This window comes from Stigmatopora nigra, chromosome 10, assembly GCF_051989575.1.
Source record: "Stigmatopora nigra isolate UIUO_SnigA chromosome 10, RoL_Snig_1.1, whole genome shotgun sequence".
In the NCBI taxonomy this organism is placed as follows: Eukaryota; Metazoa; Chordata; class Actinopteri; order Syngnathiformes; family Syngnathidae; genus Stigmatopora; species Stigmatopora nigra.
The window spans coordinates 9,495,780-9,518,907 of NC_135517.1; the positions used below are offsets into that span (position 1 = coordinate 9,495,780).

General features: G+C 38.7%; 1 protein-coding gene across 6 annotated transcripts in view; it reads right to left on the minus strand.

Annotated features, from left to right (window-relative positions):
* Positions 1 to 835: 835 nt before the first annotated feature.
* The window catches only part of celf4 (CUGBP, Elav-like family member 4), an 82,418-nt gene continuing 60,125 nt past the window's right edge, over positions 836 to 23,128 (minus strand). For 2 of the 6 annotated variants that reach the window (XM_077726332.1, XM_077726329.1), the window contains exons 3-14: positions 14,702 to 14,750; positions 11,471 to 11,599; positions 10,691 to 10,770; positions 10,142 to 10,282; positions 8,893 to 9,028; positions 8,251 to 8,403; positions 6,902 to 7,012; positions 6,503 to 6,565; positions 6,044 to 6,124; positions 4,493 to 4,636; positions 3,185 to 3,378; positions 836 to 1,657 (exon numbers count right to left, since the gene is read on the minus strand). In XM_077726332.1, the coding sequence (XP_077582458.1) occupies positions 3,251 to 3,378; positions 4,493 to 4,636; positions 6,044 to 6,124; positions 6,503 to 6,565; positions 6,902 to 7,012; positions 8,251 to 8,403; positions 8,893 to 9,028; positions 10,142 to 10,282; positions 10,691 to 10,770; positions 11,471 to 11,599; positions 14,702 to 14,750 (1,215 nt within the window). In that variant the 3' untranslated portion in view covers positions 836 to 1,657; positions 3,185 to 3,250. The remainder of the gene's footprint in view (positions 1,658 to 3,184; positions 3,379 to 4,492; positions 4,637 to 6,043; positions 6,125 to 6,502; positions 6,566 to 6,901; positions 7,013 to 8,250; positions 8,404 to 8,892; positions 9,029 to 10,141; positions 10,283 to 10,690; positions 10,771 to 11,470; positions 11,600 to 14,701; positions 14,751 to 23,128) is intronic. The other 4 variants (XM_077726336.1, XM_077726331.1, XM_077726330.1 and 1 more) reach the window with 4 other exon arrangements.

Here is a 23,128-nt window from a genome sequence, read left to right on the forward strand (position 1 = left end):
CCCCCCTCCCCAACCTCAAAACACTATAAATAACAATTACAGCTCAACATAATAAGTAGCTGATCTATATACATACACATATATCAAATATGTGCAAATAAGTACATGTGTTTGCTCGTGATTAATATCTGTTAATCCATATATGGCATATATATGAATGCATTTTTTTCTTCAATGCTCGTTATACATTTTTATGTACTGCAAATATAAAGTTCATATAGATCAAAGGTTTCTGATGTTACACTATCTATGAGGTTAGGATGTTAAGTTAAAAAAGATAAGGCTGTGATGCGGAGCAGCCCCTCCCATGCACTCTCCATCCCTTCCCAAGACAAAATGATTAGAAAAAAATGTGTGATTGTAAACTAACAAAGTGAAAGACCTCATATTTTGGTTTTGCCTGTATTCCAAAAGCAGATCGGCAATAAATATGTATATATACACCTGTTGTTTATTTTTTGTGTGTATGTATGTGTGTGTAAATATATATATATATATATATATATATATATATATATATATATATATATATATATATATATATATATATATATATATATATATATATATATATATATATATATATATATATATATATATATATATATATATATATATATATATATATATATATATATATATATATATATATATATATATATATATATATATATATATATATATATATATATATATATATATATATATATATATATATATATATATATATTAATATATATATATATATATATATATATATATATATATATATATATATATATATATATATATATATATATATATATATATATTAATATACATACACATGCACCATACTTCTTTTTTTTTTAGTACAACTCTTTAGCCAGTTGGCATTGACTGAAAGAGATGCAGTGGTCCAAGTATATTAGAGCTACAAGTCGTCAGCAATAAAAATGTTTGGTCTTTTGGTCCCCAAAACAACTAAGGAATGACAGGTAGGACTCCCTGGAGACCGTTGCTATGGTTCTCCTTGGCAATGGTATCCCCTGGAAATGGACAGGCACTCCAAAGCTAAAAGACAGTCATCCCAAATCCATGCCAATTTGTGTCCTGATAATATCCCCTTCCCCAAATACAGTCTCTCTTCTGGAATTGGTTGCTTTGTGTATCAAGTCAATTGGCCCAAATACCCGACAAAAAAACAAAACAAAAAAACATCTCCTTTAAGCAATCCTCTTTTCAATTTCATAAAAGTTTGTTTTGTTCTTGTTGGACTTTTGACAGTCGCTGTTCCCTTTAAGAGTTTGTTGGGGTTGATGTTTTTTTTATCTGTTATTTTTGTCTTTTAGATTTTCCCCCAGCATTGTTCAAGTAAAAGTTATTGTGGTCCAAAAAAAGGTAGCTGTCATTTAAGCAGGGTTCTTAGTGGAAGGATGAGTGTATTCTGTATGTGCAGAAGACAAGGTCCAACGGCAAACCGAGGTGGTATAAATTCTCACTGAGTTCCAAAGTTTTTAGTACGTACATCCAAAAGGAATTTTCCGTAACTGACATACAGGCGCTTTCTCTCTGCCTCGATGTCATCTCCTTCTGCAGCAGCCTCAGTGTTCCAGTGTTGAGTTTGCATTCTACAGTGGCTCGCAAATAGTCAACATATAATTCAGCTCTACAAAACCTGGAAAACACAATAACAAAAAACAAGCACAAATTTTAGCATCTCAATAAAACATTTGTACAAAAAAAACATGGTCCTAAAGAAGTAAATACCCTTGTGAATAATTTGCATGAATAGAATACCTTCATTCATCCTCGTAAGGAGTGTGGGGGGTGCTGGAGCCTAACCCAGCTGACTTTGGCCGAAATGCAGACTACACCCTACTAGACTGGTCGCCAGGGAGCCATAGAGTAAACAGAGAGACAGACGAGCATCCACATTCACAATCATACTACCACCAGCGGGAATTGAGCCCGCGGCCGCCAAAACCGAAGTCAGGCCAGTGAACCACTACAACATCAAGTGGCATAAAACACTTACAAAAATAAAAATACATGTAAAAAAATTAAATAAAATATATTTATATATTTTTTCCCTACTATTTTACTCGGTATTGATAATAGAATTTAAATAATGCATGCGTCCACATTGTTTGTGACAAATAAAGATTAACGTGAAATTATCAATAGCTTTTGTAAGTATATATGCACAAATATAGCTTTTTAGCTGACTGGACTGGAATATTTTTTTTCCTATAGGAAGGAATAGCGGCACATTTATATGAATTTGCCTTGTTTTTTTTCAGCCTCGGGACACAGTCTTTATACGGAACAGTTAGTGAGTTTGTGAGTGGGTGATAAGTTGCCCTTGAATTAAGTCATCAGCAGTGAATGAACGACACAGTCTGAACTCTCCATCATGCAGATGAAGGAAGGAGACAAAGAGGAACAGCACAATTACTTGCCTTCCCAGTAATAAATGCCTTTTCCTTTGGAGGCCATTTCTTCTCTCTAAAACACGCTGACACATTTACCTACTATCTGTTACCTACAGTGAAACACGCTGGGTCACTCTCAAATGTTGTGTCATAAAGCCTTGTTTCGTTACATAAGCAAACCATTCACTTTCACACCCACAGCAGGTGTATGGTTAAACAATCTTAATTAAAAATAAAGGGGGAGAGTGTATATTTGTTATTTTTCTACATCGTTGGGATTCAATCTATTATTTTTTTGGAGCGTGTCGAGAAAGATTGCACAAATATTACTTTTTTTGTGCAAAGCAAGCAATGTAAATTTTGATGAGATGATAAAAAAATATATTTTTCAACATTTTCGCCACCACAATACGTATTAGTGGCTTTTTTTCCTCATCTACTTTCACAACAATTGCCAGATGTGACTTATCAGGGGACTACTGTAGCTTACGGAGTCATCGGTCCAAATGATGATGGTGAGGCATTAACATTTAAAAACAGCCACTAGAACTCTCAGTGACGCTTTCCTCACTGTTCTTGGCAAGCAATTTGCAGATGATCCTCTTTTTATTCTACTTCTGCAAATGTTTTACGGCATTTCCAAAAGGTTAGCGAAACCACGTCCGGCGCTCCTTTCCATCCCAGCATCCGTCAATACAATGGCCCGTTTAATTAGCCATCAAAGCTGGCGCCATTACCATTGTTTTTCCCCGGCCAGCCAGGAGTCTCACCTGTCTTCCCCGTGTGCGACAGCTACCCCGGCCGCCAAAGATGGCAGCGGCTGGCTCGGGCCGGGGCTAGTAAGGACGGTTTGCATCCTTCGGCCTCTTTAGCTGTACCTTGAGTCTTTTCATGCCGATCTGGAAGCCGTTCATTGACTGGATGGCAGCTTGAGCGCTGCCTGGGTTATCGAAGCTCACAAAACCTGGGGAAAAGGGGCGAGAGAAGACCACCGGTTAGTCTCATGTTGGAAAAGGAATCATTTGTGTTCAAATGTGCACATGGGATTGACTGATGAAGCACTTGAGCTGAATAGTAGCTGGAAAAACTCATCTGTGCATGTTACAAATAAACACCATAATGTTGACATCATACTTTACAAAGGAAACTATATAACAATAATATTTCAACAACTAAAACAAACACAAAAGGGTTCACAATAATAAGAGTAGCATGCAACCAAAATCACAATATGAAGTGATGGGTTTTAAAAGTAAAATATACACACACTTGTGCTCTACTTTTGTTGCTTGTCATTATTGCATCGGAAATTAAAGCTGCATGTTTGCATTTGGACTACAAAGACTGAACATGTGTAATTTACTGAATTGCTGCCATCTTTCCCAGTTGACATGGGAATTTCATTTCCATATCCGTCAAAGGCAGTGAGTTTTAATGGGAACTAATCCAAAAAGCATGTCGAACGCTTAAAAGGACATTAATAACGAGTTTTATTCAATCAAGAAGCTAACCAGGGGAACCATAACGTCAGAAACAATAATAAACATGTTTAAATACATTAGAATACTTGAATACTGTCAACCGAATAGGAGTACTCTTATTCTTTTTGTCATGCAGAATCTTCACCACTACATTTGTGATGGATGTCATTAGATCATGCGCATATACCGAATGTTGGTAGACATCAATGTATGGTAATTAGACCCTAATGTGTTAATTCGAGGGTTACCTTAACACATCTATATTAAATACTCAGTTGCTTTCCAATTAATTCATATCCATAGCGTGTTAGTATTTAAAAATTTGACTGGCACCGGTAAAGCAGATAATCTGCATTTCCGACTTTCCCTAAACCAGAGTTGAACGTCTTCAAATAGAAATGAAAAGTAATCAAGTCAGTCACAAGTTGTTGCACAATTCTACATAAAAAGAAAAAAAATGTCTCTCTTTTCATTTGCTTTAAAAAAGGGGGAGGTGCCGGGAGGTTAGCAAGGGGCTGCAGTAAAGAAAGTGATTAGTAAAAAAAATGAATAATCAGAATAAATAATAATCTTCTGGTTTTGTTAATTTTTACCCACCAAAGCATTTACTTTGGTTTGTCGCTCGATCCACAAACACTTTGGAGGAGATGACATTACCGAATGGCAGGAACATCTGCATCAGTTCGCCATCTCCAAACTCCTGAGGGAGGTGGTAGATGAACAGGTTACAACCCTCTGGTCCTGTACACGGGAGACACAGACACAGAGACAGAGACAGGGACAGGACAGGTGCAGAGAGAAACAAAAAGGGTGAGGAAGGGCAAAGGCACGACATGACAATTAATTCAGAAGATGAGCAGTCGCAGAAACACTGCAGACTATTTCATGCACTTCTGATTATATGCAGCTGCTCTTGTAGGCATACGGATGGTGAAAGTTCAACCTTTATTTTATAAAAACTGAAATACGTTTGTGCACATGCTTTGGAGAAAGTTCAAATGTACAGAAACATTGTTTTAACTTTGTTTTGGGGCTTACTGGAATATGTCTCTTGTTTTTTGGACTTTATATCAGTGATTCTTAGCTGCTGACATTTAATCGAATTTCTTCATTGGTTGCATATTTCTTATTTATATCCTGCACATATCTTTGATAATCTGTCTAAGATAGTGATGTATGATGACGAGCAGAAATCATTTTGACTCTTATGACAGGCTGATAGTTTTGTACTCAACTAAACAGGATAAGCAACCCTTAAGACTACAAGGGGAAGAGATTGCATGCTGTTTTCTAAAGTAAATCGACATTTTTAGCCATGTGATAATAGTTGGAAATGCATCATTATTAAAACCACATTTAATGGTTATCAATCATTATTCTTGTAAACGGGGTGCATTGTCATATTTGTGTTCCACAAGAGGGCAGCAAGGCCACAGTCCTGTATGAGCTATAACTCCTTTGTCGAGTTGCAACTGTTGAAAAACTGTAGTGTATGATGGTCCATTTCCTAATTCAGCTTCTAACAATTTATATTCAGGGCGGCTCGGCCTCACAGTGGAGGTCCTGGGTTCAAATTTAGGTCGGTCCACCTGTGTGGAGTTTGCATGTTCTCCCCGGGCATCTTCTCCGGGTACTCCGGTTTCCTTCCACATTCCAAAGACGTGCATGGTAGGGTGATTGGACACTCTAAATTGCCCCTAAGTAATAGTGTGAGCTTGAATGGTAGTTTGTCTCCTAGTCCCTGCGATTGGCTGCCACCTGCCTCTGGCCCGAAGTCAGCTGAGATAAGCTCCAGCACCCCCTGCGAGCCCAATTAAGAAGGATAAAGCAGTTCAGAAAATGAGATGTGCTGAAATAACTTGCCAATGTCGGGCTTATCGAGCCAATTGCTATCTAAGTACAGGTCACATTCATAAATGCCTATTCACAAATGAAATCCATTGTCAATAACTAGCATGATGAGTCTGTTTTTGAACTTTCCCCAAAACTGTAGCCCCCCCCCCCCCGCCCCTTAAATCGAGAACACACTGTAAATAAATACATGCATAATTATGTAAATGTTTGCAAGGGAAAAAAAAGTGTCAAACAGAGGTACCAGATGCTAAATGTTAAATATTTGACTACTTAGTTAAATATTGCATGTTTTACCTTCTCGTTGCTGCTGTGGAATAATGGTTGGAGGGTGGGGGAAGGCCTGGCTGATCTGGCCGTATGCGGCTGGGTAGGCTGCTAATGCACACACACATACGGACACACACACGGAAACACCCACACACACACACACATACACACACAAACACACACATCCCGATCAGATAACGGGCGTGACGAGAGCCCGTTGCCACACACGCACGCACACGCGCACATACAAACAACATGATATACACTAGGGCACAGCAGCCCATCGATCTGATAACAGACAATAGTGTGTACCTGTTTCACACTTAGAAACACATGCTATAAAAAGCAGAGAATACATTGATTTGAACAGGCGTGTCTTTTGGTTACATGGTAAAAATTCAAAAATGTAAATGCAAACAAAGGGAAATCGTTATCTCCATCTATCTGCCTTATCCTTCTCTTTTACATACACAGACATACACACACCTGCATACTGCTGAACTCCCGTGTACGCCTGCTGGAGAGGATCTGCTGCAGTGGGACTTTGAGCTGCTCCAGAAGAGGTGAAGGAGGTGGAGGGCAGCATGGACGGATGGAGAGAGGAGAGAGTGTGTACCAAGGTAGAGAAAGAGAAAGGAAGGGAGGCGGCAGGAATGTAGACAGAGAAGAAGACGGGGGCACGGAAGGAAGGTAGCATTAATATCCAGAAAATAGGAAGGTAGGAGGAAGCCAGGTTACAACGCGAGGGAACGGACAGAAAAGACAAAGAGAAGAAAGTTCAAGAACTAAAATTGAACATATTTTCCCACAAGTAAACATGCAAAAAAATGGTGGGATAAAAATGCAGTAGAGGAAAAAAAATAGTAGTTTGACTAAGAGTACTACCTTCAGATAGAGAAGAGAGAAAGCAGCCACCCTGAACTCCAAAACAATTCCTTGGAGCAACACCCAGGCCATTTTTCTCAGAGTCCTCCCTAAAAACCACTTCTTGCAATACTGGGAAAACAAAAGAGAAAGCAAACACAATATAAAATGTTAGCTCTTTAGTTCCAGCACTTTTACTAGACATGTATCTCCTTATTTTTTTACTGTTTTGGGCTTCCGTCTGATTGTGTAAGCCTGTTGAATGCTTATTGTCATGTCGCGACAAATGTGTTTTCCTCTGAGTAAATATGAATCAAGGCTCTGTCTGTTTCTGATAAGCATTTATCTACAATGTGTGTCTGTTTTTTCCAACTTTGATCTCAATCATAAAATGGACTAGATGTTGTGAATGTACAAATCTCATCATTGGATGTACGTTATCAGAACATGATTTTTATTGGACTGTGATGAGAGAGCAATTCATTTTTTACTTGCCAATATTTGACAAAGTGCAAGTCGATTCTGTTCCCACAATAGTGTAGAAAGAATCTATATTAATGACCAAAATGTTAAAAACTTTTGGAATAAAAACAAAAACAAAAGAACCTTTTGCTCTTAAAGAATATTCATTCATTCATTCATTTTCTGAATTGCCTTTTGCCTGAAGTCAGCTGGGATTGGCTTTTCAATGCTGACAAGGATAAGCTGTTTTGAAAATGAATGAATGGATGGATGGAAATGTTTCCCTAAGTATGTTTTTAATATCGTTCATGAATCTAATGAGAACAATAAGCCTGAAATCCAGCTTAGTACCTGCATTAAAATGAATGCAAAATATCATCCGTTGTGTGTACGTTGCCCCTCTCTGCAACAAATTGACTTCCCCTTGAGTCAAATTGCATCATAGCTCATCATAATGGTGTGTCTAATGTATGAAAAGCAAACTTCCTACACCTGTGAGATTGGTTGTGGTTCATGTTCACACAGAGGAAAACAAATAAGCTCTACTTAGTTGGACAAAGAATTTTTTCCACTACGTATTGAATTTTTTTTTAATTAATCCCTGTTATGTTATAAAATACATTTTAGGTCAACAGAGGACTGTCTGGAGCATATGATTAAATTGGTTATGGGATGTTAATTCTGTTAAGTCTCAATACTTGTTTGTACAAAAAGAATTGCACTTGATTTGGCTTCAGAGAAATGTTCCTCTTGTATTTAAAGAAATGGAGATAACATTACAACAATTCCTAATTGTTTAATACAACTGAAAGTCATGTTTGTGTGTGCGTGTTAATGAATTATGTAGTACAATAATTATTACTCTCTATATGTATGTGTATATATATTTTTTTAAATAAAGGATTTACCAGGGTAATGGTGTATCCCATTGGTGAAGACGGCCTCTGCGGGGGGCTGTCCATTTGCTTGGGGGGGAGGCATGCTAGTAAAACCATTGACACTAATAGGAGAAGGAATGCTTGTCACTGTGGGGGCGCTGATGCCTGGAGGAGTGCTCCCACCTGCAACCAGGAAGGGGTCAAATCAGAGAAGGTAACAGTGAGTAATTGTCTATATTTCCCCCCCCTTTGAGACATTATGGAAAGTTTTACTTTGACTGGCCACCAAGTAGCTCTTGCAAATGTCAGAGAGGGCGGTCCAGTGTTCCAGTGAAGACATGAAATGTCAAGGCAGATTTCCTAGTTCACTATTATCTTTTGTGTGATACAATGACCACGTAGAGCTCAGATGTCAGGAAAAGCAAATAGTTGAAGGTAACTGTCACTTACAAGGTATAATATTAGATTTATTTTGGAAATGTCATCGTCTCCCCCCCCAAAAAAAACAACCATTGTCTAAAATGTTTCTCTCACAATCCTTTGTTCAGTAATGAAGTCATGCTCGTATTGCGGGGTCATTTTTCATTGTGGTCTGCATTGCAGCTGTTTCAATTGTTTCAAATCAATTTTAGCTGGTATGGATTGAGTTATATGATTTTTTTTTTCATTTACCTGACGTGGGCGTGAGCGGTGCTCCGGGGAGGCCGTTGATGGTGGCCATGTGCTGCATCTGGGCAGCAAAGGCGGCCATTGGACTGAGGTAGCCCCCCTGACCAACAGATGCCATCAATGCAGCCTGCTGCTGCACCTACGGGGAGGAGAAGTGTCCAAATGAATTGACACTAAAATGAACATCCATTTAAAAAAGCCAGTACAACGGCAGGATGACGACTTCTCAGGGACCAAGATCTAACCGTTTATACCTTCCATTAATAGAGAATCCCTCCTGAAGTTAATACATGAGAAAGATCTTTTATTTAAATGATCCCAGCAGTATACTATAATACAGTAATAAAAATTTAGCCAGTAACGCATTACTTTGTGATGTTTTACTAATAGAATCATCTTTTTTTTCTTCCCCATTCTACAGAGTGCCAGATTATAAACCCAGAAGAAAACCGTTACATTACATACTAGCATAGCTACATGGCTTTTGGTGTTAATTTCTCAGGTACAAAAAAGAACTATACATTAGTTAAATTCAAGATGTAATATTGTTATTATTATTATTTTTTACTTTGCTTCATATTTGTGGTACTCTGATGTTTTCAATTGGAAAAAAACATTGAAATAATGATAAAAACTGACTTTCAATAAACAATTGGCGACATCTGCAGAATAAAACTAACACAGTAAATTGTAATCAAATTTCTTTCCTTATAATATCAACTCACGGGCAAAATATAGATATAGTAAAGTACCGAATAGTATTGAACTGTATAACATAGTAGCATTTTTGTTGCTTCGACTCCTTATGGATATTTATATGACAATGTATTAAAATGGGAGCAAATTCAGTTGAGCTTATGATCATTGATGTATGTTTTAGACAGTATAAAGCTGTGGTTAGAATTGATTGCTTTTTATTATCCTTACAAAAGATTTGAGTGCTTTGTTAAGTATTTAATCAAAGGCAATGAGTGTTTAATTAATGTTGTGATTACTTTGTGATGATCTAAGCAACAACTGCTTGTTCCTTGTCCTGGCTTTTTAAACACCCTTTATTGACAAAGTATCATTGGAGGCAGTAGTACTGCAGTAAATGTGCACTATGCTGGCAATCAAAAGAACACTGATTTAAGTTGGAAAGACATTTAAAAAATGTATTTCATGCTGTAAACCCCCCTCTGATTTTTTAGGTGAAAAATGACGCCATGACAACAGCCCCAGTGTTTCAAAAATATGCTTTGGAATGCCTTGCCTGAGCGTAGGCTCCGTAGGCGCCAAACTGCAGGGCCATAGGGTTGAAGATGCCCATCTGACCAGCCATCTGCTGCATGCGGCGAATGGTGCGCTCCTTATCTGTGTCTGCGAACTTTACCACCAGACTGGATGAGGCTCCCTGCCCATTCACACACATGCACACACACACACAACAACAGGCATTAGGTCAGTATGTACAGATGGACAAATGACATCACCTCGTGTCCCCCATTGTACCCAAGGCATATACTCGAATCAGTGAATGTGCAACGACACACTGAGAAAAGTACGAGAGAGAAAGTAGAGAGAGCATGTTTCTACTTTTAAGAACTCATTTTTCTCTGCCCAGCCAACCAGATTCAAAGTTCTATCTTGCAAAGGCGTAGTAGGAATGGGTCAAAGGCGGGAGTCTTCTTTTTTTCCATAGAGGGATTAATAAAGTCTAACTTCATAACTTTTAGGAGGTAATTAAGCTGGTTGTCATTCATCTGTGCGGTGACTCTTGTCACTCGCATAAATCTACAAGATCTCACGCATAGCTACTCACCGGCATTGTCTGGCTCCCGTGTAGTGCACCAATGGCCGCCTGAGCTTCAGCGTGAGACGAGTATTTTACAAATGCGCAGCCTAAAGAGAGGGAGAAGACAAAGAGAAGGAGCTGAGGACAAGTATAATGCAACGTTACTGCGGGCGAGCCGTGCGTCTGACGGGCAAAGCTCTCTCTTTGCAGAGGATGTTTATTTACACTCGATAAGGAAGCTAAACATGGCACTTTGACAACTTTGAGATCCTCTGAAGCAGCTTAAAATGTCAAGGCGATTTGATGTCGCTTCGTATTGACGAGGCCCGATGATGAATTCGAATGATCAAGTTGCCAGTAATTATTGAGCTAAAGCCAATTTAGCTGAGTATGTCGGCTGATGGAGTCTTGTTAATGGAGCTTCATGGAGGCATCAGAACCATCAAACCCACTGTAATCATCAGGCTTAGTTATCGACAGGCCGCAGCGTTGGCCGCTAAGCCCCGTGATAACTTCAAGCGTGGTGACAACACTCAAATGCCATTTCACTGCCATGATATTACGGTCTGATGGCTTAGAATGAGCTTGACTTTGTTCGTTTTTTTTTCTCCCTAGTTATGTTGAGTAATACGGTTCATTATAAAATGACTGAGTATTTTATATCTATATACATATATAGCCAACCTCACATTGATAAATAGATGATGATTTGCGGTAACATAACGTCACCAACGTTGAAATCATTTGTGTACTGTAGCCCGTGACAAAACTCTGCTGACACCAAGTCATAACGAGCTAGAAACCCACCTTTGCTGTTGCCATCTGGACCTCGCAGGATGGTACATTCTTCAATTCCGCCAAAGGACTCAAAAAGGCGCCGCACGTCATCTTCGGACTGTTGCTTGTTGAGCATACCCACAAAAAGCTTTCTGTCTTCTAGAAGCCAAAAAAACAGTAGTTTACAATCAAGGAATTGGGCATCTTTTCTTAAATATACTTTGTTCTTAGTTTTCTACTGTTCGGGTTAGTTATTTTCATTTCTGTTGTTGAAAGTCATGAAATATCTGGCCCAAAATATCTTAGTCATCAGAACCTCTGTTTGCGGAACAGTCACACAGTGCATAGTGATCATGTGATAAGAGGCATGCAAATGATTAATTCACAAGCATGCTTATTTTAAATCTTTCATTCTTTCTATGTACATTTTGGTTAGTTAAATATTTACTCCAGTTTTCTCTCCAATCTGAAAATATATTCATGGGCGTTCACTTCTGGTTCTTGACACAGTTTTGGTAAACCTTCTTTATAGAATATAACGTTTTTGTGGTGCCAAGAGTAGAAAGACAGCTGGTCAGGTTTAATATATACAATTGGAGCACTGTCCCTGAAAACAGCTGCCTTCTGTGATGGCACCGAATCGATGATGAGTTTTTACTTCATAAGAGTAGGTATACTTTAAACACGACACAAACAGCTGCAAGAGTGAAAAATGCTCTACACATAGGCATCAGGATGACCAGATGTGATTATCCTCAGGTCAGGATGTGATTAACATTTAATTGAAATTCAAGTTATATTCCAAATTAGCCTTTCCAGGGGAATAATTTGTATTGAGCAACACATTATGCTTGTCAAATGTGCAGGGACAGGATGCCAGCAACTGTTTGCTGTAAATTAGTGGTCAAGCACAGGGAAATGAAGACATCCTTTATGGCCATTTTAACTTTATGGAAAATATTTGTATAAAGTGATTTATCACAGGGGCTCTTGAACATTTTACAGCAAGAAACAAGCAAAGAATCTCTAAGAATCAGGGCCAACATCAAGGCAAATCACCATTGGATCAATAAGACATCTAAACTTTAGAAAAAAAAAGTATACTGTAGTATGGTATGTAGTAATTATAGGGGTTTTCCTACTTCGCATTTTTTTTATTATTGCGACCATGTCTGGTCTACATTACGCGCAAAATTTGAGGGATTACTGCAATGCATTTAATGATAGAATAAGGTATATTTCTTATAGAAGTGGTTCTAAACAGTTCTTAAATATGAATCTGTAATTGAATATGAGTGAAATGTACTTTATGAATGAACCATGGATTAAAAAAAAGGCTGATTGAACATTTATTTGAGTCAATCTTTTGCGTGCCACAAGAGAGGTGGTGGCGCTTGTACTACACTTAGAGAACCACCTGTCAATCCTTCTGTAAAGTTACTAGTTTGAAAATACGTGACTGAACAACCCTGTTCCACATCAACTAGAAATAGGGTGAAATACAATTTGTCAGTCTACCAAGGATTTCTCACGTTAAAAACCTTTGGTGGTTTGTTGTCAGACTAATAAAATGTGAGGATAGGTTGTTTTGTTTTTGGCAGGATACACGGAGAGCACGTGAACGAGTCAATGAAGGATGTTTGAGAGAAGTCATGAAGCAGACGATGAAAGTGTTAGTACACAATACCAGCAGATGGGTGGTGTGTCAGCCAGTCTGTTCTCATGTTACGTTCTAAATTCCGAGCTTTGTGGAAATTGCTGTATACGTTTGGAAATTAATGAGCCTCGGTGAAATCGCCTCGGTGTGCGACCTGAAAATTAACGTGCGTGCAGGTGTGTGCGTTTGCGCGCCAACGTGCTCACGGTCCGTTCCCCACAGCCTGTGCCTGACGGGGTGTCCTTGCCGAGTCAACAAGACTAATCTGAGCTCTGGCCTTGCACCGGGGCGAGGTGGGGGTGAGGGGGGCATTTACAAGAACGGGGATTGCAAGACGCACGTACGCACACGGATCCCGAACACCCCCCCCCCCCACACACACACACACACACACACACACCGTACACATCCATTGATGGCCAGAGCCGCCGTCAGTTCCCCAGGGGAAGGCACCAATAAACATTACATCTTTCTTTGGGAAAAGGTTGTTAACACACGCTCACACACATTTACGCACACAAATTCGGGCGGAGAGCAAATCAATATATACAGCGGCACGAGGACTAAACAGTCTTTATGCGACCCTTTCTCTCTCTCTTTTGAGCATGTGCATGCAGTCAAGCATGACAAAAACATGTGGCATTAGCCTTACCAATATCAGCAAAAAGCCAACTACTTTTCTATACATAACACGAATGACAATTTGACAACTTTAATTGCTTTCTTTCCACTCTTTACCTTTAACTCCTTACACAATCATTGAAAGTGTCTTTAATCAATCCGAGCAACTTTGTTAGACATCTTTTGTTGCTATTTGATGACTCTTGATTTGGAATGTTAGGGCTGCATTCATCCCAGGGATAAAGAGTAATAAAACAAAGACAGACAAATAAAGGAAATCAATTAAGAGGATTCAGGGGGCCTGAAGATGAGCAGTTGGGTAAAAGCGTTTCTTTTGCTTCATCAGTCTTCAACTTGGTTAAAACAACAAATGAAAAAGCTGACTATGTCTTTTCCAAATCACCCCATGCTGTATTTGTTCGCTTTTGTCTGCTTCTTTTGGGCAATCATAACTAATTTAGCATCAGTAATTGCAAAGTTTGTCTCTGCTCTCGTTGGCTATCAAGAATAGGTCAGCGGATTACCAAATGTAGATGTCACAAAACACTAAATCAAAAGTTCATTGGCTAAGAAGAAAACACAATATTTCTTTAAATAGGATTTGAAGGCAGCACGATTACCAGACAAAACAGAAATGACCTATTCACCTTCTCCAAGCATAACTAGACCTGAGTACATATATATACTACATGCATAATATGTGTGTGCATGTGCATGCATCTATTCATATGATGAAACTTAGAGAGAGGAGCTGAAGGCCACGGTGGCCAACATTGGTGAGAACAAGCTGTTTACATAATGCGTTCTGAACACTAGAGAGTCTGGCCAAGCTGCACTGTCAGCCTGCGTTGAGATACAGGCCATTGTGTAATAGGACAAATAATGGTGAGGCTGATATGCACAGGCAGCATGTTTGTGGGGTCAGAATAAAATAATAAACAAATAAATAAGGCCACAAAGAAGGGAAGTAAAATACACGATACCTCCTCGACTCTCGCTGTCTGCTGGCTTCACCTGGATTGGTCTGTTCATCTGTGGGGGAAAAAGATGGAAAGTCAATACACACAAAGGGAAAAATAAACCAGTTAGTAGTATAAAGTCATTTAATGGTACACACTTTACCCATTGCCAACTAAAATAGCCTTTTTTTGTAGAATCACTCAGCCAAATTGCTGGTAAAGTGTATTAGAAATTTCCAAAGCTGTAGCATTTATATCCATTGGGGGAATAGTTGGTTGGGAGTATGGGCTGCAAATATTATTTCATCTGAGATAAAAAAGCAGGAGGCGGTTGGAAAAATGAATGAGGAGAGGGATGAAGGGAGAGAGATGGAGAAGAGAAGCAAGGAATGCAGAGAGGTAACTCGTGGTCATCAGAAATGCACCGACTATCATCACGGTGAGGGCTTCTGCCAATATGGAATTGTTCACGCATCAACCACAATGTTAGATAGACAGAACCTGCACAGTTTAATGTGATTCCAGACCACACATTTTTATGAAAATACTAAGGTTTGTGCATTAATAGCCTTGTTCAATGGCCAATGTCTTTGCAGAGAAGTACCAACAAAATCAACAAAAAATGTGTCATGTAAGTACAGTCATGTAAATTTTATGAGATCATTGCTAAGTTCTTAAATCATGTATAAGTCTTGTCAACAAATTTGAGGCATACACAAGTGTATGTACCTGAAGTTTCTGCCTTCCATGTAGAAGGTGCAACTTTAACCATAACAGGAACCAAAAAAATCTCAATACTCATCACGTTATATGGTATAAGTAGTATAATATTATTTATATATACATATATGAAATAAACAAATATTTTGTCCATATCCAGAGTTATTGTTGTTATTGTTAATACACTTGGGAGATCAATTGATTCATGTTTGATTTGAAGGGCCTACGCGGATGAAATGTTGTGACACAAAGATATGCATTTTCACACTGTATTGTTTGTTGCCAAGTAGCGACCCACATTTGCAAAAAATAAGAACAAAATAAAAACATGACAAAAAAGGCTTTGAAAATGCCATTTGTTTTTTTTAAACACAACTTGACATTTATATTTTCAAACGTCTTTTAGAACACCCGATTAAGAAACTCAGGGCAAAAATGACAAACGAATGCACGTAGATTAACATCTCACTCTGGATCCTTTCCTTTGAGGAAAATGCAGCCACTATAATTTAGCTCTTTTTTGTCATATGACAGATAACTATGCTATAAAAAAATATATATGTATGTGCGTATATAGGTATATATCTATGTAGGTATATATGTATGTAGGGATATATATATGTAGGGATATATGTATGTAGGTATATATGTATGTAGGTATATATGTATGTAGGTATATATGTATATATGTATGTAGGTATATATGTGTGTAGGTATATATGTGTGTAGGTATATATGTATGAAGGTATATATGTATGCAGGTATATATGTATGCAGGTATATATGTATGCAGGTATATATGTATGTAGGTATATATGTATGTAGGTATATATGTATACACATATATACACGTATATATACGCATATATACACATATATACACGTATATATACGCATATATACACACATATACACAACAATCCAAATATTAACAGTAAATACAGCTCTAACAACTTTTGCTAGTCTTGCCTCCCCAGTTGAAATAAATGCATTATGCCAGAGAAGACGATATAATTCTTTGTCTATAAATAATGCAAAAGGTTTCCCAGAAAATATCTAAAAAGATCAGGCGTATGAAGATTTTGGAAAAAGGTTAAAAAAAAGTCTACTTCTTTTTCCTTTTCATACACATTAAAGGTTATGGATGCATAACGTACCCACATACTGTACACAGTGAGGGGCAACACAGCACGTCTTCTGCCTGTAGACAAATTATACGAACACAGACACACATCCACAGTTTCCCAGTGAGACCTTTCCCTAGTGTCGGTCCTCCTGTCATTTTACTTCTGCCTGTCAGACATTCCCTTCGCCTCAGCGCCCGGCTAAACGCTCGCCTCCAATCAATTTTTAATAATGCCAATCGCTATGCTGCCAGGAGAAATGGGGAGATGTGGGGTGAGGAGAGAACAGAGGATGCTGAGAGGCAGAAATGGGGGAGGGCTCAGGGGCCGTAGAAGCGTTAAGAGGGAAAGGTCAAGGTTCTGTGTGATGCAGCATCAGTGTTTGTTAAATGTCATTAAAGCCTTTCTTTTGAGTTTGCTGATACACTCATCATTGTAATGAATGGTTCAGATGATTTAACAAAGCCAAAGCCTGGGGCCACGGAGGACCACGCAGTGTTACGATGAAACAACACAATTCATGCTCCAACCTGCGGCCTTCCTTTCGTCATTCTCGGACTAAATATCAAATCACATCACTCACCAGAACGTTTGTTCAAAATAAACTTAGCCATTCCTTCTTCTCCGCCCTCTGTTTGACAGCCAAGAGACCCTTAGTAATGTTTTTAATATGTTGCGATGCATTATTTATTCGACTGACTGTTGATTTAAAAAAAAGGGTGCAAAGAGGGCCTGGAATGAAGTAAAAAAAAAAAAAACGTACAAGCTGGATTGGGGTGATAAGAAGGGTCGACGAGAAGCAGAAATCGTACAACGTAATTATAAACAAAGATCAGGTGATGGAAAGGGGGAACAATGGGGGGAATAAGAGGAGACAACAAAGGGGAGCGATGAGCATATAGATCAAAGTATGGGACAAGGTCAGTATGGAGCTCCCAGGGGGGCCATAAGCCTGCATACATATGAGTGCTTTTACCGTGACCCATACTAATGGTCTGGCCTCAATCTGACCTAATTGCATTGCACTGGTTTAAACTACAAGCGCTGGAAGAAAGGGGTAAAAAACACAACACTTCCCAATAAAAGCATCCTGACTTTCCTTTATAAAATGAGAAAGTTTTCCTTCTTTGTCCTCAAAAGATGAAACTCATTTCCACGGTGAATCTACAATCTCGGTATGGTCACTGAATGAGTTTAATTTATTATTGCTACTTACTTGAGCAGCAACAATCACAGTCTCCGCTCATAAAGTTTTACATACAGTTCACAACAATGTTAAGTGGTTGAACTATTATTTTCTTTTGAAACTAAAAGCTGAGTGGTGTTTCATGGGCTTGCTCCCATTATCTCGGCACATAAACTGCTTCAAGGTCAGTTTTATCATCCAGCCCATAATGTGGGGTGAATTAGCACTAGCTCACTGTCCAACTGATCCCAAAATAGTTGTTAAAAAGTGAATGCTGACTCTGGTCCTGTCCGTACAAGTGGATTGCAGCCGTGCTTGCCTAAGCCAGATGGCACCATTGAGCAACGGAACCAACTGGAACCGTGCGATCATCCCGAAGCTCGCGTGAGGGTGAAATACACGAGAAATTTGTACCTCACATGCAAAAGAAGCTTACACGACATGCATACCAAAGCCAAGAGTGGAAACTCACAATGTGCTTGTGCCTCCAAGCATCCATGTAAACATTCAATATGTAAATATTTCTATATGTGGAAGGAAATTGGCGCATCTCTTGGGCAGCATTGCTCATGCCTCTCATGCATTTTCCGTTCCTGCTTCGTATACTTATTCCATGACCTATTCATTCATGCATGCATGTGCCTAGTATGCTGGTCACATGCAACCACGCACACATACATACACACAGGCAGGGTGAGCTCCATTGTTGCCGAAAGTCCAACTCAGCAGCCTTGTGTTGGAGCGGCCTTGGAGCGGCGCTTGATCGACAGCTCAAAAAGAACGGCAGCGGCTCCGCCAATGCGCGGACGCACACGCGCACGCTTCATTCCTCTGTTGATTATGTAACTCAATGACAGTGCTCTGCCTCGATGCTGCCACAGATTCCCTGCTAACTAGAAGCTGAGGGAATACATGGTGCACGTGTAGTCTGCACTGTATTAAACTGGTGAGTCATTCTTCTGAATCAGACTAGTAGGGCCAGCAAAGGCCTAGATGATTAACTCCAAAAAATATGGGATTACAGACTATGGCTGAAATACATTTTTTCAAAATCAACAGGGACAAATGACATTTTTTATCAGATTCCTAGAGAGTACATTCTCTGATATTCTCAAATTTTAATGAGATATAATTTTTGTCACAGGTGAGATTTACTAGGACATATTTTGCCAACTTTTCCTGAGATAAACCTCATTTTTACATTAAAAAACAACCCAGTACACCATTATAAAAATATCAATGTTGAAACGATTACGTCTTCTGAAATTACCCATGAATTTACCATCTCATTGTGAAATATATGCTAGTTATAATTGAATGCAAAGTTGATATACCTGCATGACATTCTGTTCTATGAATGGCAACAGGTGGATACCCACAATTATTGTACCTTATACCACTTAACGGAACTAACAGTTTAACTTTACACTGAATAGCAATCAATTCCGTGTATGTCACTGACATAGATGTAGAAAGACATTTTTGCACATTTTCCCACATCACCCTTTATTATAACTCAGCGGCACACAAGTATGCTACGGCACCCTGGTTGGGAAGCATTGCACCAGAACCCTGGAGTGCACACTAATGCACTTCTTTAACTGAAAAAGAAAATGAAAATGTGCTTTACGACAGGATGGGAGGCGGGTTTTCTTATTGTAACCAGTGTACCGCAGATGTGTGAGAAGAACGAGAGAGCGAGAATGTGTGAGAGAGGAAAGAGAGTGAAAGTCAGAGCAGGCCGGGTCATTTCATTATCAGAGTGAGAAAGCACTCCATGGAAGTCTCCCGAGGAAGCAAGGAACGCTGCCTTCATAATATTCCTCGTCGCTATTGTCACAACTTTTCCTGTTTGACATGCTGCAGCTGACTGCTGCTGCTCTCCCTTCTTAAACAGCACAAATATACTGCATAAATGATTCTTAAGAGGATTATGTGATAGGAATTATAGGAATTGTGTGGGGGTGTTTAAGATTTCTCTGCAGTACGAAGACCACTGTTTTGTTGAAACTGACGGCATGCGTGCGCTGGAATTTTTGCGAATAGTAAGACATTCTAATCAATTATGGCAAGAGATCTACTTTTTTGAGTGGAAATGTGACACATTGTCCACCAATGAAGTTCTTATAAACATTTACCATGATTTATATTGTTCAAAATGGATGCACAAATTGTTTTTGAGGTCAAAAACTCCAGTTCTGTTTGCTATAAGTAACAATTAAAAATTTCAAATATTGGCAATTACTTTTTTTACAGAATTCTACTGAGAGGATATATGTTATTCTTTTTATTTCCAATTTTTTTCTCTCCGTAACTGTAAATTGGATTCTTTCCAGATTTAGTCAGCTATGACTTGAACTAAACTGTAAAGAAAACTTTTAAAAGGAGCCTGCCAATCCGGCCTTGAACAGTGATGTATGAATAGCCATCACATTTTATTTGTACAAATGTTTACACCTTTCAGCATTTCCCCCTCTTTGCTTCCGCCGGGCCAAACACCAGAAGTCTCTTGTGATGAAAAAGTGGACCATACAGCACAGATTAGTGTCACTTTGACAGATGACTATAAAGCAAGGTGCCACTAGGAATTAAAAAGAAAAATACAAGCAAACAAAGGTGGGCGTTTTCTGTCACCATAGACAAAGGATGAAAATCCCACTTTTTTTTTCTTCTTTTCAACGGAACCCCATGAGAACCATCCTTGGAATGGTTGGATGGTTGAAGGCAGCAGTTTGGATGAGTAGACATCTAGATGAATACTTAAATCTAAATGAATTATAAATTGACACAGACAGAAATGTCTGTAACAATGTATCATTAAGTGAACTTGTAGCACAATGCTGCCGTGTCATAGGACACAACATGTGCATTAGATCAGTGGTCCAATTCACTGAACAATTGAAAAAAATAAACCAATAAAATTCAAATATGACTATATTGTTGTTTTTCTCCACACCTAAAGTCACGTTGGCTAATTTGGTCCCATTTGTCATATATAAAGTCTTGTTATATTATCATTAATGCTTTCAACAAAAGAGCCAGCATTCATATTTAACATCCAATAGCCAATATGTATGCGTATACTTCTTCATCTGCAGTTGGTTGCCATTTTACTTATGCAAAATACTTTCTCTGGTGGAGTTATGCAAACAGGTATCGTTCTGAGACATTACATATTCTCCTAATATTCTAACCCTGAAAATCAGAGCAACTGTGAGAATGGAAAATGCAGCCATCACCATTGTGGGCCTGTTTGTATATGCTGCTGCTCACTCTGTGCTTCTGCCGTCCCACATCAGTGTGTTTGCACAAAGGCAGATGAAAAGGAAACACCGCAAGATCACAAAAGGAGCCAAGTCTTTCTCTCTAACTCTCAGATCATTGCTCATTCCTTCATCAACATGGTTTTTACAAGCAGTGTAACAACACATGGGAGGAATGGATGATTGACAACTGTGCACATTAACGAATAGCAAATTTTGACCCTTGTCCACTAAAATACATTTTTTAAGAGTTGGGAGAGTGGCCAGTTCGATACACGGGTTGTGATTCAATAAAAATTATTATTACAAATTCTATTCATTTAAAGGAAATTCAGTGATTGAAACTGTAGCCTCTGTTTCAGGTCAACGCAATCAAATAGGTCAACAACTTCCAGGGTTTTGACTCAATTCAAATACTATGTCAACTCTCAAAATGTTTTTTTTTCAGAGGAAACGTTTAAAAAAAACATTATCACAAACAGTGATTGTAAAAGGTGCAAGTTTATCACACCTACACTTCAACAGAACTCTCTTCTCATTTGCCTCCAGTTGGTTGAGAAAAGCAATGAATTTCTCTCATTCATTGTTTGAGGCATTTCACACCAACCCACCTCTTCATTATCTCTTTTTGCTTTCCTTCTTATTTCAGTGCCAAGGCGCTTTGGTATGTCTACTAGTGGGATGCTCTCAAGCAGTTTAGAATGAAGGTTAAAATGCAAATGTGCTGCCGCTTCTATTTTTCTTTCTATCTTCGTTCCACTTGCGATTATTCTCTCTGCTTTCCTCTCATCTGCTGGGAAATGTTACTGTTGATTACATTAAATGAATGTGTGGACATGAATGAATAGAGAAACAAACAATGGCGTTCCAGTGCGATGAATATTACCGCGCTATATGTGAATAGAAACCATGAAAACCTTCAGATTTTTTTCCGCACGAAAAAAACTCATGGCTTCATTTTCTGACACTTTGACATGTGCTACAAAACATATCGCATTTGCAGGCAAATACAAACATAATTGCTTCGACGGATACAATCCAAGGTTGCGAGTCAATGCAAAAAGCAACGGGAATGATTTCATATAAACAGTTAGTGATTGGAACTGAGTTCTTCTGAAAGAGTGTGGGCTTATGTTCATATAATATAAAGAAAGTTAGTCAAAGAAAGTAAGTACAATGGTCCAAAAGGACAAATTCAGAGTGGCATATGGTCTTAAGGTTTTGAAGTCGCCAAAAATACAGAGATGAACAGAAGTTACCCAAAACGCTGGATTGTAGTTGTTGCTTCTGAAAGTGGCCTAAACAGTTATATAAGGTTTAGGAGCAATTATTTTGTCTTTGATTAGTCGAATATAAGTCAAACACACTCATCCCCTATTAATTACCCATGTAAAGTTTCCTTGTGTTTTATATTGATATATGTATATACATACAAATATATATATATTATATATTTATTTATGTATTTATTATTTTTTATGGATAATCATGAATATTCAAGTTGGGAAGCCATTAAAAAAACAATTTGCAAAGGGGGTGATTAACTTTTTCCAAGACATTGAATGCAAATGATTTACTTCTGCCACAAAAACATTGCATGGACAATCTCACCACAGCTGTATCCCTGCCACACTAGAAAAGACCACAGCTAATAGAGGACAGTGGGCAGGGTGAGAAACAAATAGGCTGCAGAGCAAACACTCTCACTCAAACACAAACATAACAATCTATCGCGATGGTTACATAATTAGACGTGCAGCACCTCGCAATCAACAACTCGGGCCGGCCTATAGCTTTGACTATAAAAAGAAAAGATCTATGTGCGGAGGCGGATGAGGGCGGAGGTGCCGAGCGAGGCGGTGAGAGAACGAAAGAGGCGAAGACGCACAGAATGAAAAAGTGTGAGAAAATTGGTGCGAGAATGAAGGTGTCGCTGAGGGGCTCAGCAGCTTGCACGTTGTGTGCGTGCGTATGTGAGCAAAGCGCACCTGCATGTGTGTGATTATAGGAGTCGAAACCTTTAGGGTGTGCACCTCCATGTGTGTGTGTATGGGCGCTAGAGCGTAAGTACACTTGCAAGGGAACAAAATACAAGGACGAAATGTGATAGAGTTGGCCAGTAATTGAGAGGAAGAAAGAAAAAAAAAGAAAAAAAAGA